We start from the raw sequence: 13,897 nt of genomic DNA on the forward strand, positions 1-13,897 counted from the left end.
AGAGAAGCTCCATGTTAGTCTGTTATGTGAATGAGACTTAGATATTTTAAAGACTTTTCCCTGGGTTTCCTAGTGGTGAACTTCCCCTCAATCCTCTTGTTCCTCTTATACTTAGAATATTTTCAGAGTTATTTTAATATTCTTTCAAATCAGTCTTCAAGCCAATCTATTTACTGATGAATAGAATATTTAGAGAGCTCATTTCTTATTCTTATTCATTAGTCTTCTTTATTACAGATTGTGATTTGATGTTATACTTAGAATATTTATTTTAAGAGAATGATGCTGAATTGAATTGACTAACTATTTGACTTTTTCCCTTCGGCAATGAATTTTTCATTTTCAATAGGCTTTCATGGCTTGTACTTTGAATCTTGTTTGGTGTGGATTATCCTGTGTTGATGTTTCTGTGTGGGGTTTCCTGTATTTCAAGGCTTAGGGTATTCTTCCTTTGGGACTCACATGGCCCGATCCAGCTAATGAGCTCTATTAATGGTAAAACAAACATTGACATGAGTGAAGGTGTGTATGCCAGTTCCCTGCTAGCTGAAATTTGAACATGGAGAGCTGCAGTTGGTGAAACTTCAGAGAGGACTGTATTGAACTCGGTACCGCTTCAGCTACACAGGGGTTATCTGCAGCTGAGCTTTGAATTATTTGAGCTGCATAGATGCTCTAACCTTAGGCGGAACCTGCCAAACTTACCAGAGGAGGGACACCCAGGAAAGGGGAAGTGTTAATTGGTATCCAAGGTACAGTAGCCCTAGAGCCAGTAATTTCACTTGTGGGTGTTTCTGTTTCCTGTGGACTATTCCATTTTAAATGTGTAATACAGTATTTCTTTCATTTCCAAAGTAAAGCATGGTGGAATTGGTGATTGCTCTGATCTTAATCACTGAATTGTGATTTTATATACCCCCGCAGTACCTCCCTGAAGAGTCTGTGACTGTTTGCTATCACTACTGCTGAGAATCAAGTGATGAAGGGGTTGTACTTGCCCATTCTTCAATGCCATAGTACTCTGGGCCCAAGGAAACTAGAAGCAAATGACCTGTGACCAATGTCTAAATCCCAGTAGCCCCTCCTGGCCTGTTTAACATACAAAGGGGATCTGACAGTGAATCCTGGTTCATGAGCTAGATTCAATAAAATAACTAACAGAATACAGATAACAAATATCGAACATATGTGTGAAAGGCAAAACTGAAGGTGCACATTTCCAAACCACTGCATACCAGTGTATAATCACCAGAAAGGAATCCCTGTTGGAAACCACTGAGCATGGTCAAAGGGATCAGGAGAAGTTGCCGTTTATCTTTCATATGCCGGAAGGTTGCTAGAAAATAAGTAGACATGGTCAAATCTTCCTCTTCCTTTTCCTGGCCTTCTTTGAGATCAATTTGATCCAGAAATGTTGCAACAATCAGCACTGCCAGCACACCACAACCTGCAAAAAATGCAAAAGAACAATCAGGAGGGAAGCCCCATTATTGATGTTGAGTATTGCTTGCAGCACAGTACATAATACATAGTGACAGACTGAGAACTCAGCAGTGCAGGCATGGGGTTAGAGCTTGTGCCTGCATTGAGTACATTACATTTTTTAGTAGGATTAGGAGCACAGTCACTGTCTGCAACGGGTGCTCTTAGTTACGGGTGCACCGCAGCACCAACAGGGTTCAGTTTCCCTAATTTGGAATCCAGACTGAAGTGTAATTTGTCAAGGAATCAAATTATTCTTCATGGCTAGTCTGACACTGAGGGCAAAATGTACTACATTTTCACGCAACGCAGTGCAGCAACCATATTTGCTGCACTACATTGCGCGAGGGGAAAAACAGCGGACAGCCATATCTACTAAGATTGACCAGCTGTTGCAGAGGTGAATGTGAGCTGTCTAGCATAACCATTGTTCTGGAAGCTACAATTCCTATGCCTAGATAAACTCTGTAGCATCCCATTCTTTGGCTAAGTGTTGTGCTCTGCAGCACACATGCAGCATGTGGATATGTATGAGAAGTTAAAACACATCTCCTTGTTTGTGCCTGCTTCAAGGAGGCTCATTGATGCAAAGCCAAGTCTGGCTTTATTAGAAGGTCAGGATTTGCATTAAAACATATGAATGTTTGCTGACCTGCTCAAGTAACAACCCAGTACCGACCCCTTGATGCAAAGCAACATAAAGAGGTATAAGGTGCCATTTGCAGTGAAAAAAGAGCACCTGGAAAGTAAATACCCTTACAAGACTTTTCTTGGGATTGCATGGCTTTTTTGTGACTGTGATCTAGGGCAAAGCCTTAGTACATCGGGGCCTAAATGTTTACTTACACTAAAAGAGAAGCAATGCTTGAAGAAAAGGTTCTCACACCAGTAGACAAACATTGATTGGTTACTGATGTTTCTGAATTTTCAGCTCACTAAATTAACAGATGTCAACATTCTTACTCATAGAAACAACTTTCATGATTCACAATTTTTTTTCCATGAAGAAGCATGTCTTATTCAGGAACAAATCATGAGTAAGTGACACATATACTTGCCGTAAAAGGTAACTACTCAAAAACAGTGTTTTGTGAAAGACTCCTGATTATTTAGAAATGATTTACATTCAAGATGTAAGTAATTCATGGGAAACATCTTTTACCCAGCATACATTACTCTGCATGTCATTTACACCGCAAAAGGACTACTACATTCATCATAAATTTTCGGACTAAATAGATCAAAAGTCAAAGACATCATTTTTATTGATTTAGATCCCATTGGGATTCACAATATAATACGATTGAAATATAAACAAGCATGACGTATTATCTACAACAGTTGAAACAATTTCAGAAATGTAAAAAGATTGAAACAGACTCATTCATTTGGTGTAGCTTTTACCATATTAATCAATTCATCAGCTTTTGTTACTGTGCATTTAAAATCCAAAGGCATTATGAAATAATTTCTAGCTTCAAATACAACGGTGTTCGGACAGAAAAAGAGTGCATGGCTGTGGTGTTGTACCCCCATCACAAAGATCACATATTCTGTCCATACTAACACTGCCAGAGCAGTGCCTATTGTACACACTCAAAGGCAAAATGCCCAGTCTTACAACAAGTATTGTTCCCCTGACACTATGATCCAACAAAAAAGGTAGAATTTTTTAATCTGCTTAAAAGTTACTATATCTGGATATATGCATTTTTAAAACAATCAGTGAGAAATGTCACTAGAATAATTTATTCTATGAGCTACATTTTTTTTAAATACCTGAAGTAGAGCAGGGGTCAACAAATGTAAATGGACTATTGTACATTGCAGTTTGGTGAGGGCAGTCTTGAGATTGACATTTAAAGTATAGTCTTCTGTGTCAACAAAAAAAGTTTTGCGCTTTAGCAAATCTCTCTGGGTGCCATCAGAAGGATGTCGTAATTGATATGCTCATCTCAGTACCTTTGCCATTGCTAAGAAATAAACAAAGCAAGGCTTGTGCTGGTACCGAAGCGCATAAAATAGAATAGAAGGATTTTTGCTCTGTAAATTTCCAATAAAACTTAAAGTGGTGCTTTCTGGAAGAGTTTATAAAAAACATTTTCTTAGGAATGTTTATTTTCAAAAAGTTTTCTTCCGTAAACAAGGTTAAAATATTTATGTTTTGCTGGAGACCAATTGGAGTGAGATCAAAAATAACAACATTGTCCGTATACATAACAGCATGCGAGTCATGTGAAGCAATTCTGGGAGAGAAATTCTTATTATTAATGAATTGAGCAGGTTAATCATACATATAGCTGAGGAACAAAAGAGGAGCTAAAATACAGCCTTCTTCAAGCCATTTTCTGTGTGTATCTTCGAAGCGAAGCACTTATTCCCACCCATCAGGACTTTAAACCAGTTTCCTCCAGAAGGTAGGTCTATCCACCCTGTCAACTGCTGTTGAGAAATCAACAAAAGCAGATTATGAAATATATTTTGGAAACACCTTCTTATCAACCAAGGTTTGGACTATATCAATAAACAGATCAGATATAGGGACATTGGAAAATATTGGATATATATTTTTCCTAGTGAACCAATTAGGCCTCTAGCTGTTATCAATGGTTTGCCACCATAGCCAACTTAGACCTAATACATTTGTTATAAGCCCTCCCACCACAAGGCAGTCATCAGGAATACCATACAAAAATGAAATTATTTACAAAATGCAGAAGTAAAGACTACATAAAATCCCTATCAATAAAGCCTATAAGGATTAATATGGTGTAAATAATGTATCCTCATGGTATGATTGGCTCAGTCACCAACACCAAAACCCTTGCTTACTAAGGTCTGCAAGGTTCCACATGACAAATTACCTGCTTTGAGGCTTTAGCATAGTGTAATGACAATTCACCTTTAACAGCATATTGCCTTTAACCATGCTCTTCCCAATAAGTATGTAACGCCTACTTACTCAGTCATATTAATAGAATACTTGTAAGTAATCTGACATAACTTTTCCCGAGTGAACCTTAAAAGCCTTCTAGCCTTCACCAATGGCTTCACACTAAGTACAACACGGGTCTACTGAAATATGCATGAACTGACAACTACCACGTATAAAGTGTAAAATTACAAATATTTATAAAATTACAGTTGACAAAACAATATACAGCCCTAACAAAAATAATCTCAGTGACACTCTGCTTCCTGGGTTTGTCAGAGTGGGTGACCAACACCAAAACCCTTTCTTATGATAGTAATCGGTATGATTACATGTAAATAAATACCTTTCCTCAGGATGTAACAATGTGACAACAATCTACATTTGGAGGCCAATTGGATTTCCCTTGTGCTTTCCACTAAAAGTTAACGAAGTCTACTGCTTTTGTACTAACTTTTCATAATACACTGGCCAAACGTATGGCATCTGGCTTAACCTTTACCTTTACATCACTTAAGCCTTTTGCTGTTATAATTAGCTTGTCACCATAACCTACTGTGCTTAGCGTGAGCTATCCCACAAGACAACCATCAGTCATACAGTCATTAAATTGCAAATGTATACAAAATGACTGTTGGCAAAGAAAATACTTTCTTAACAGGGCTACGCAAGGATTCTCACAGTGCACATTTTCTACACCCATTGTTTGTCATATGGAGTAACCAGCACCAACACCCTTGTCTTCTAAGGTCATCTGTGAGGTTTCAGCTAACAAAAACATATCTGTAGGCTTTAATGCAGAGTAATAACAAACCACCCTTAAATACATATTGACTTTAACATATGTTTTTAAAATCAATATAACAGGTGTCCTTCCTTTATTGTAACTTTTGATTAAAAACTATCAAGCTTATAACCTTTAATATTGGCATGTCACCAAAACCAACTAAAGCCTGCTATACTGAGCTTAAACCTTCTACAAGGCTACAGTCCTACATACAATACAAAATGACAGATGGCAAAGCAAAATTCTATCTGTCCAAAAAGAGCCTAACAACGGTTATTTTAATGCATATCTTTTATACCCGCAGTTTAAGGTAAATTACCGACATAAAATATTTGTTTAGTATTGTAATCTGTGAAATTCCATATAAGAAAATACCTGTCTACAGGTTTTTAGCATAGTAACATAACAATTTATCCTTTAAAGATATATTCAACACATGCTATTCACAATAAGTTGGCCAGGCCTCCAACTTTGTTATAGCATTTCATAATAGGCAGATGAGTCCTATGAAATATGGCATGACTTTTCTCAATGATCTGAGGAAGCCTTTACCATTGGATTTACACCTTAGCCGACACTGGCAACCTTCATATATACAGTTATAAAAGCACAATTATGTAACAAAAAATACAGCCTGCAAAACAATATAGAACCCTTTCAATAGGGCTTAACAAGAAACAACACTGTGAAAATCCCCAGGATTGTCAGTCGCAAAGGGCAAGCCAGGGGTCACAGCTTTGACCCCTGGCGACCCCTAAATGCTGTCCATGGGGCTGCAATGTCTTCCTTAAATGGTATGTGCACTGGTGAGTGGTGAATTATTTAAAACCACTAAAGGTCTTGGATGTAGAGTACAACTGTCGACCTGCAGACAGGCACAGAAATGTACAGAAGATCCTGAAAAATGCAGCACAAGAGCCACGGCCCACCAGAGATAATTCACCTGGAGCCATGGGAAGAAATATTCATTTGAGACCCTATACCTGGCAATAGGTAAGTCGGCCAGGAAGTTTGACCAAATCCTATCTTGGCAATACAGAAGACCCACTAATTTCTGATGGCCCATATCGCCCAGTAACAGTGGGGTCAATTGAAGCCTTGAATGTTTCTCTGAACTTTGACAAATTCCAGCCCAAAAAAACTGTGCAGGCAGTCATCATCTCTCACCTTGACTATGGGAATGGTCTCTATCTGGGTACTTCTCATTACTCGATTAAGCATTGCAGGCTATTCAAAATGTTGCAGCATGACTGCTTTTACACATGCCTAAGTGGCAATCTGTGCCCTCTCAGCTGTTTGCTCTATTTTGTCTTCCAGTGAAAAAGCAGATTCAAATCAAGACACCACTCTATACAATTAGAACATTTTTTGAGTGGGCAATATTGCTTAACTCTTTTGTACAGCCCTATGTTCCTGCTAGAGCACTTAAATCTGCTAGTTCCAACTCAGTCATCCATCCTAGATTTAGAAGAGCCAGGGTGGGTGGCAGGTACATTAAATTGCTGGCTTCCAATTGCTGGAATTGTCCCTCCTCACCTTTGTCATAGTCCTAATTAAGGGTGATCGGAACTTGCGGAGTTTCACTCCATGGAATTCCACTGAGTTACATAAAAACTCAGTGAGATTCCGTGGAGTTCTGCGAGCTGGCAGAATTCGGCACGTCATGCTGCTTGAACTGATGTTTAACATCGGGAGCTTGCTCCATGCTGTAAAATTAGCCCAAACGGCACCACGCAGAGCACCAGAGGGCTCTGCTTCTTTCTGCTACTCAAATCAATTTTTTACTAGAGGAGCAGCTTTATCAATAGGAGCGTTTGATACCTGCCACGACTAACAGCATTGAGAAATCTTACTGGGAGGCGTTCTAGTGCCTGAAAATCACGCAAAGGGATGCAGATTCTTGCTCACGTTGCCGTGCACGAGAAAAACTCCATCACGTGGCTGTTGGTGATGTTTGGTCGCAACTCAGCATTCCAAGCGTAATGCAGAGTGGGCAAAATTCCATGAACTCCGCCGGTGGCGGAGCGGAATTATTAGGAAACAGCTAAAAACCTATTTTGTTAGGCAGTTTTGACTTGCTAATGGCCATTCATTATTGCTGGGGAGTCCAGGTTGGCACCAACGCGCTTTATAAAATAAAATACATAAACTTAAGATTCCAGTAAACCACAATAAGTGAACATTTTTAAAAATGGCGCTACTATCTTTAAACAATCTTCTACTATGATATTTCACAGATGTTGTACTGATTGTGACACAGTGCTCTGCTGGCAAAAGTTTGATGTTTGTTAAAACTTTAAAATACAAAAATATAAAAAAATATGTTGACCTGAACATTTTTCTAATATTCTACTTGAATATTTGGCACATGTTATTACCATAAAAGCCGGCGCTCATCAGTAGTAAGCACTGAGGTACGGAGGGGTTGAGTCTGAGATTAGCTGAGATAAATAGAGTTGTATTCAACAAAAATAGACTGTAAAATAAGTGAGGGGAGGGAGGTTTGAGGGCCATGGGATATTCAGGAGGATAACGTTTTATAGGTGTTTCAGAGGTGCAAGTTGGAAGGTGGCCCCCTGATCAAAAAAGTAGACAACACCTCTGAAGCCCTTCAAATCTATCCATGGGTTGGGGTTTCTGTGTGTTATACAGACAGCTAGAGACAGCAAACAGACCAAGGGTGCTCTGGGTGGCATTTGGGCCCATACTACTGTGGATATTATTACTAATAATAGATTGATTATACCACTGCTACTTGGCTAAATGGCCCAGATATCACTAGCAAGTGTTCAATCCACTTCACCATACTGTCCAGGCTTACTCCACTCTGTTTATCTCTAAGTCTGACTCTGACTTGAATATTAGAAGTGATTCATTAGCCTTGCAAATAATGGTTAATGCCGTCAGTTCCTCGAGAATGGTGTGTGTTGTGCTGTATAGAAACACAGCTACATAACATGCTTCACATCAGTAATGCTAGTGTCAAGGTGTACTGCTTTTTCACCTTTAGTGGAGGTATTGCAGGATGGAGATTACACAAGACTGACTTCACATCATGCTTTCACAACAAAGGTTCTGCATTGCAGTTTATTTGTAAAAGGTTGATGTTCTTTTCCATTGAATTCTCACAAGCAACTCGTGGGCATTGCATAATGGATTAAATAAATAGCTTGTCTCCCTTTGCAATGTATTTTACCAAAAATAATGGACTGAAGAGCATACTTTAATCAGACTGGTTTTGGGTTACATTTAATACTCAGTATACAATTTGCGGTGCTTTTTTTTTCTTTTTTCTTTTTTTTTTCATGGCCTTGCACGTTGGGCCCATTAAGTGTGTCTCCTGTAGGAGAGCCACCGCAGGCGCGCATCTCTTCAGGTATTGCAATACTAGACCCCTTTTCACCTTGTCCCCCAATACCCGCACATTCCAAGTTAGCACAGTCAGTGGGGTCCCCGGGGCTAGCTGAGCCATCTGTTCATTAGTGTCGCGTTGGTTTTGTGTAGACATAGGTAATGAAAACAAGTTGCAGCGTTGTAAATTCAGTCGGACAATACAACCCTAATGCACTGATAGCCATTCGTTTCATTATGCATGCCCTTATGAACTGCGTCAACAAACTAAAACAAACCCTTAATAACAGTACCTTCTCCCCCACCCCCCTCCCTGCCTCCCTGCCTGATGTATTTAAAACTACCCGCCTCCCCAACCAAGCAGAGTGCTTAATCCCTTTCCCAATTCCCAGTGGACAGGGGTGAAGGATAGCAACTGGTGTCCCCCAATCCCACATAACTCTATAGCGTCCCCGACCCCTCTCCCTCCCCTCCAACCCAGGACACAGGGCCACCATATGGAGAGATATGTCAAATGTAATGTGCATTAACAATAAATGTTCAGGAAACATTAGGACCATGGGGCCATGCTAAATAAAGTAACAATATAACCTGACAAGGACTCCACCACTTCTCATGCTCATTAAGGATAGTCTTGGGGAATTCCTTGTAACTAAGCATAGTCTATTCATTGGTATACCCGCCATCAGGGCGCCATCTCAGTGCGCAAGATTCAAAGAAGCAGTCTATGCCTTGTGTCACTCACTTTCCTCGCTTAACGCTCGGTCTCTGCGCCAGCTGCCATTGTCTCCGTTTCTGCCAGGGCGCCCAGCCTTCTGCCAACCCTCCAGCCATTCCTGCACTTCATCCGGGAGGCGAAAAACCACGTCTTACTTTCGGCCTCAACCCTTAGTTTGGCTGGAAAGAGCATGAAGTATTTAGTGCCTCGGTGGTGAAGCGTCTTTTTGATCTCCAGGAAGCTCTGCCGTTGCTTCGTTACAGCTGCGGTATAGTCAGGAAAAAATTTCATAGTCGCATTGTCGATCTTCAATGGGGGGGGTGCGCGCGCGGCCTGTAGTATCGCTTCCCTGTCCCGAAAGTTAAAAATATGCGCCAGAATAGGCCACGGCCGCGCCCCAGGCCTCGGTCTGCCTCCAGGGACCCGATTTGCAGGCTCCACCAAAAAATAATTGGTGCAAATGGTTCATGATCAGATCCTCCACAAACAGGTCAAGGGCAGGCCCCCGGTCCGCTCCGGCACACCAATAAGGCGTATGTTGTTCCGCTGCGATCGTCCTTCCTGGTCCTCCAGCTTGGCCGCTAGTATTTTATTTTCTGCCAGGAGGTGGTTCACCTGTTTCTTAAGCGTGGAGGTACCAGTTGTTAATGTTTCCGTGGCAGATTCGACTGCCGACATTCTCATTGACATTTTACTGAACTCAGCACGGATTAAGGACAGATCCACCGCAAGAGTCTCAATGCGGGAGTCCACTTTGTTCAATGTTGCCATAATGTCATGCAGTGTCACCTCCTGCTCCGCACTGGCAGGTCCGCCCTGCGATGGTGTGGTTCCCACCTCTGGTGTTGCCGTCAGTGTCTTGGCATAGGAAAACTTGTCTAGCTTTGTGAGGCTAGAGCCCTTTGTGTTCCTGCCACTCATTGTAGTCGACCACCTGCACCCGGGCCGAGTCCTATGTTGTAGTCACTAGCTGCGTCTCCAGCAGCAGTCCTTTTCCAACCCAGCGAAGTTTGTAGCGCAGGTAGAGCTTTCAGCCACAAGGACAGGCAAAATCCCTCACTAGGACTCTGGGTGGTAGGATTAGACGCAACACAATTGTCCCACAGCGCCTGCCAGGCATACAGTATGACGCCGATCCTCGTGACGCTCAGGCGCTATCTCCCCAGAGCCAGTGTGGGAGCACAGGGTCCCTCCATCTGAAATTAAGTGTTCCATCTGGGTCCTCCTTGGCCAAAGTCTCCTCAAGTCACACAATATCCTTAATAGTACGGAGCCAGTTCTTCATTCACTCCCTGCCGCTCCTTTAAGCCAGAGGCCCCGTGGTCGGTGCTAAACTTGAGGCCCCGGCTCACCACGCTGGTCCAGGCCTCACTGTTCCCTCCGCAGTAGCCAGTTCATTCAGATGTTACTCAGGGCCAGACCAGTCAATCCTCTCTCAGGACTCGTACCTGCACATATTTTAGGTGTTCCCGGCATGAGGTGAATAAACGGTGCGGCGCCGAGTCCCCTACCTCCGTGACATCTCGAGCGCTCGCTGTACACAGCCCTGGTGATCCCGCCGACGAGGTACAGGGGCACATCGGCAGCCGCAACACGCACCGTTGGGCTGTCTACAAAGTAATGCAGCACTGCGGGCAGGGCAGCCTGAGCCCCGCTGCAGTGGGTACAGACCCCCAGCCGCCACTCACCGTCCTCCGGTATGCAGCCCTTCGCCTGTAGGAGAGCCTTGGTCTGTCTCGAAAATTGAGGCCCCGGCTTTCCTCGCCGCACCAGGCCCCAAAGTTTTGTACGCTGCAGCCGGCCCAGAAACTTCTCCTCACGGCCCGGGATCAGCTCGTTTCGAAATCCGGTGCTTCCGCTACTGCAGCTCCCAGTCAGGGGCGAGCGGGGCAACCGGATCTATGTGCGGATCGACAGGGTTGATACGGGGGACACGGAGCCTCCCTAAGCTGCGGCCATCTTCGTCGGCTGCTAGCCTCGCATCCCCCCCTCCCCCGGTGCTTATTAATGATTGGGTGCACAAGAGAAATCCTGGCAGTCTGTAACTGTAAAAATGTAGAAGTTACTCCCAAGCCAAGGTAGGTTTTTTCCTAGAGTATCAGGGTCATATATTTTCAAAAACTAACTCCTGCTTTGAGAGTTTGTTTTTGGTGAAAAAAAAATCTGTTGAACATGAAACATGGCGGCCAAGCAGCAAACTTTCAGTGTCTTCAGGGTAGCCGCCATGGCAGTGTTACCTGTGAATGAATGGAGCTCTTTGCAAGGCAGAAGGAGAGCTCAAAACATGGTGGGTGGTAGTCAGCCAAGGCAGCATAGGTTATTACCTTCAACCCCTTTGTGGATGGCAAGCTACCCACCAAGCTCTAGATGAGTTACTCAAACTCCGGTGTGCGGGGCCGCAGTCCACCGAAGTTGATGTTAACCCCTGATCACCCTAGTCACCTGTGGGACTACTGTTTTACCCAAAGAAAAAACAAAGGAAAATACCCATTAGGCCAGAAGGGCTGCTCGAGAGTGTAGCGCCCCACGGAGCAAGTAGGTAACGCACACCAGTAATTCGCCCTGCATCTCATATGGGTCATGAGAAGCACAGGGGTTTATTTCTACATTCAGCTCAGCTTGGTTAATGAACAGTAGTGCCCCTGTTCATAAAACAACAAGCAGCACAGACATTAGAAAAAAAGTAGGGTATGAGAAATTTACATAATTTGCTTCCGCCTAATTATGTTATATTTCAGCAAAATTGTACAAAACTAAACAGAATTGCGTGAAATGCAAAACTGTCCCCAAGCACCAAATGCATAATTTCTTTGAGTTTTGCCCTAGAAATACATTTCACTCGAAAAAATAGTCCATAAAAACAAGCAGCATGAGCAACAGCTACTTGCGTTCTGTTGTTCCTGTGCATTTGTAAAGGCGCCACTTCGTGCTTAATTATGTGGATTGGCGTAATGGCATAATGTTGGCCTTTTACATTAGAAAGGTAACTCAAAATTCCTAGCTTTTTGCAAATTATGCCAGCATAATTTAAATTTCACCACCATTGCTCTAAAAGAACAAAACATGTATAACTTTGTAACAAAACAAACAATTATACGATGAGCATGGAAGGATCAGAGTGAAATGAGAGGCTGGACCATAACACAGAATGGAAACACAATTGAAGGAGAAGAGAAGGGCATGACACTGTACATCTCTTACATTATACCTAACACAAAATATTAGTACAGTGGCACTTATAAAAGAATGATAAGCCGTGTAATCAATCCAAGATTATTGGCGCTTACCTGTTTATAGACTAGAAAGAGCTTCAACCTTAAATTATTGTCTGTGCAAAGGCATCCTTAGTGGAAGAGGAAACCTCACACACTTTTTAGTATCATGCATCATCATAGGTGTCCTCTCCCCACCCCGGTAGGACAGTGCCACCAAGGCAGACTCAACCTCCTCGAAAACTGACTAGAAGGGGGGAGTTTTTACATAAATCTTACTGGACAACACCGACAGAAATGGGGATCTAGACTTAAACTTAAAAATACCTTAGTGCACCTTGAGAAATACCTTTATTCAATGGAACACTAGATATCATTAAAAATCAAAGTTGGGTGGGCATCTAGAGTACAATGACTCACACCCATTGGTACGAACTTGAAACTGTCTCTCGGCACAGAGAAGGGACCAGACTATGTAACACGGTTGGGTGCTCCTTCTAACAAATGTGTGACTATAAAGATGGTCAAAAGATGGCCGCAGGGTGAAGAGCTCCGGCCAGGAGCTCCTCCGACTAGGGATTATCCTTGACACTTGTCCTGGGTTTTTCCTTTCCCTTCTACCACCTACACTTTCGGGGACAAACGGACTGCATTCTGGTCTTTTCCTTCCCCCCGAGAGATGTCCGTGTCCTACTACTCACCCTCGGAGCATCCCGATGGTACGCTTGCGGAGCCAATGCCATCATGGCCGATGCTTTAGTTGAGCTGCCCGCAGCTGATAGGAGATGAGCTAGCGGATCTCCCCACCGGCCGCCACCTACTTTCCAGACCCGACCTCTGTTGCTTGACATACCGCAGCCCCTTCTGGAACATCCCACTTCACCCTCAAGGACTGCCACTGAGACGCACGATTATTTTTCCACCGACATCCAGGACTCTACAGGACGGCGGCTGGGTCACCTGAGTTCCTGATTCCCCCAACAAAGCAGCATCGAAACTGCTGCAACTCTATTGCCTTGTTCCAACGACCTGGCTCCCCCTTCTTTCTTCTCCGAATTAGCATGCCCTCCTGACCCCGCAGCTGTTATCCTTTTCTGGGGCTGCTTCATGGATGCCCGCGCTGACTCCCCCTGACGACAATGCCCGACTTTAACTTTGGCTCCCTCCAGCCTTCCTCCCGCCAGATCTGGTGGCTGCCTTCCACATTTCAGCCCTGCTCTGGGGGTATATTTCCTTAGTGACTTTGTGTTTTTCCATAATGACTTTGTGTTCAGGTCTCTGTCTCTCCCACAATCTCACCATTTAGTTCGAATTTATTTGGGGCTCACGACTTGGACTCCCTATCTTGCATCTACAACAGATCCCCTTGATCGATTCTTGCCGCTGGTCTCCGCCTGTGCTGCCAGTTTGACCAC

General features: G+C 43.2%; 1 protein-coding gene across 1 annotated transcript in view; it reads right to left on the minus strand.

Annotated features, from left to right (window-relative positions):
• LOC144761599 (protein unc-93 homolog A-like) overlaps positions 1-13,897 on the minus strand; it is a 340,831-nt gene that overhangs the window by 83,218 nt on the left and 243,716 nt on the right. The window contains exon 6 of the mRNA XM_078646899.1: positions 1,236-1,447. Within this exon, the coding sequence (XP_078503025.1) occupies positions 1,236-1,447 (212 nt within the window). The remainder of the gene's footprint in view (positions 1-1,235; positions 1,448-13,897) is intronic.

The sequence above is a fragment of the Lissotriton helveticus genome, chromosome 6, assembly GCF_964261635.1.
Source record: "Lissotriton helveticus chromosome 6, aLisHel1.1, whole genome shotgun sequence".
In the NCBI taxonomy this organism is placed as follows: Eukaryota; Metazoa; Chordata; class Amphibia; order Caudata; family Salamandridae; genus Lissotriton; species Lissotriton helveticus.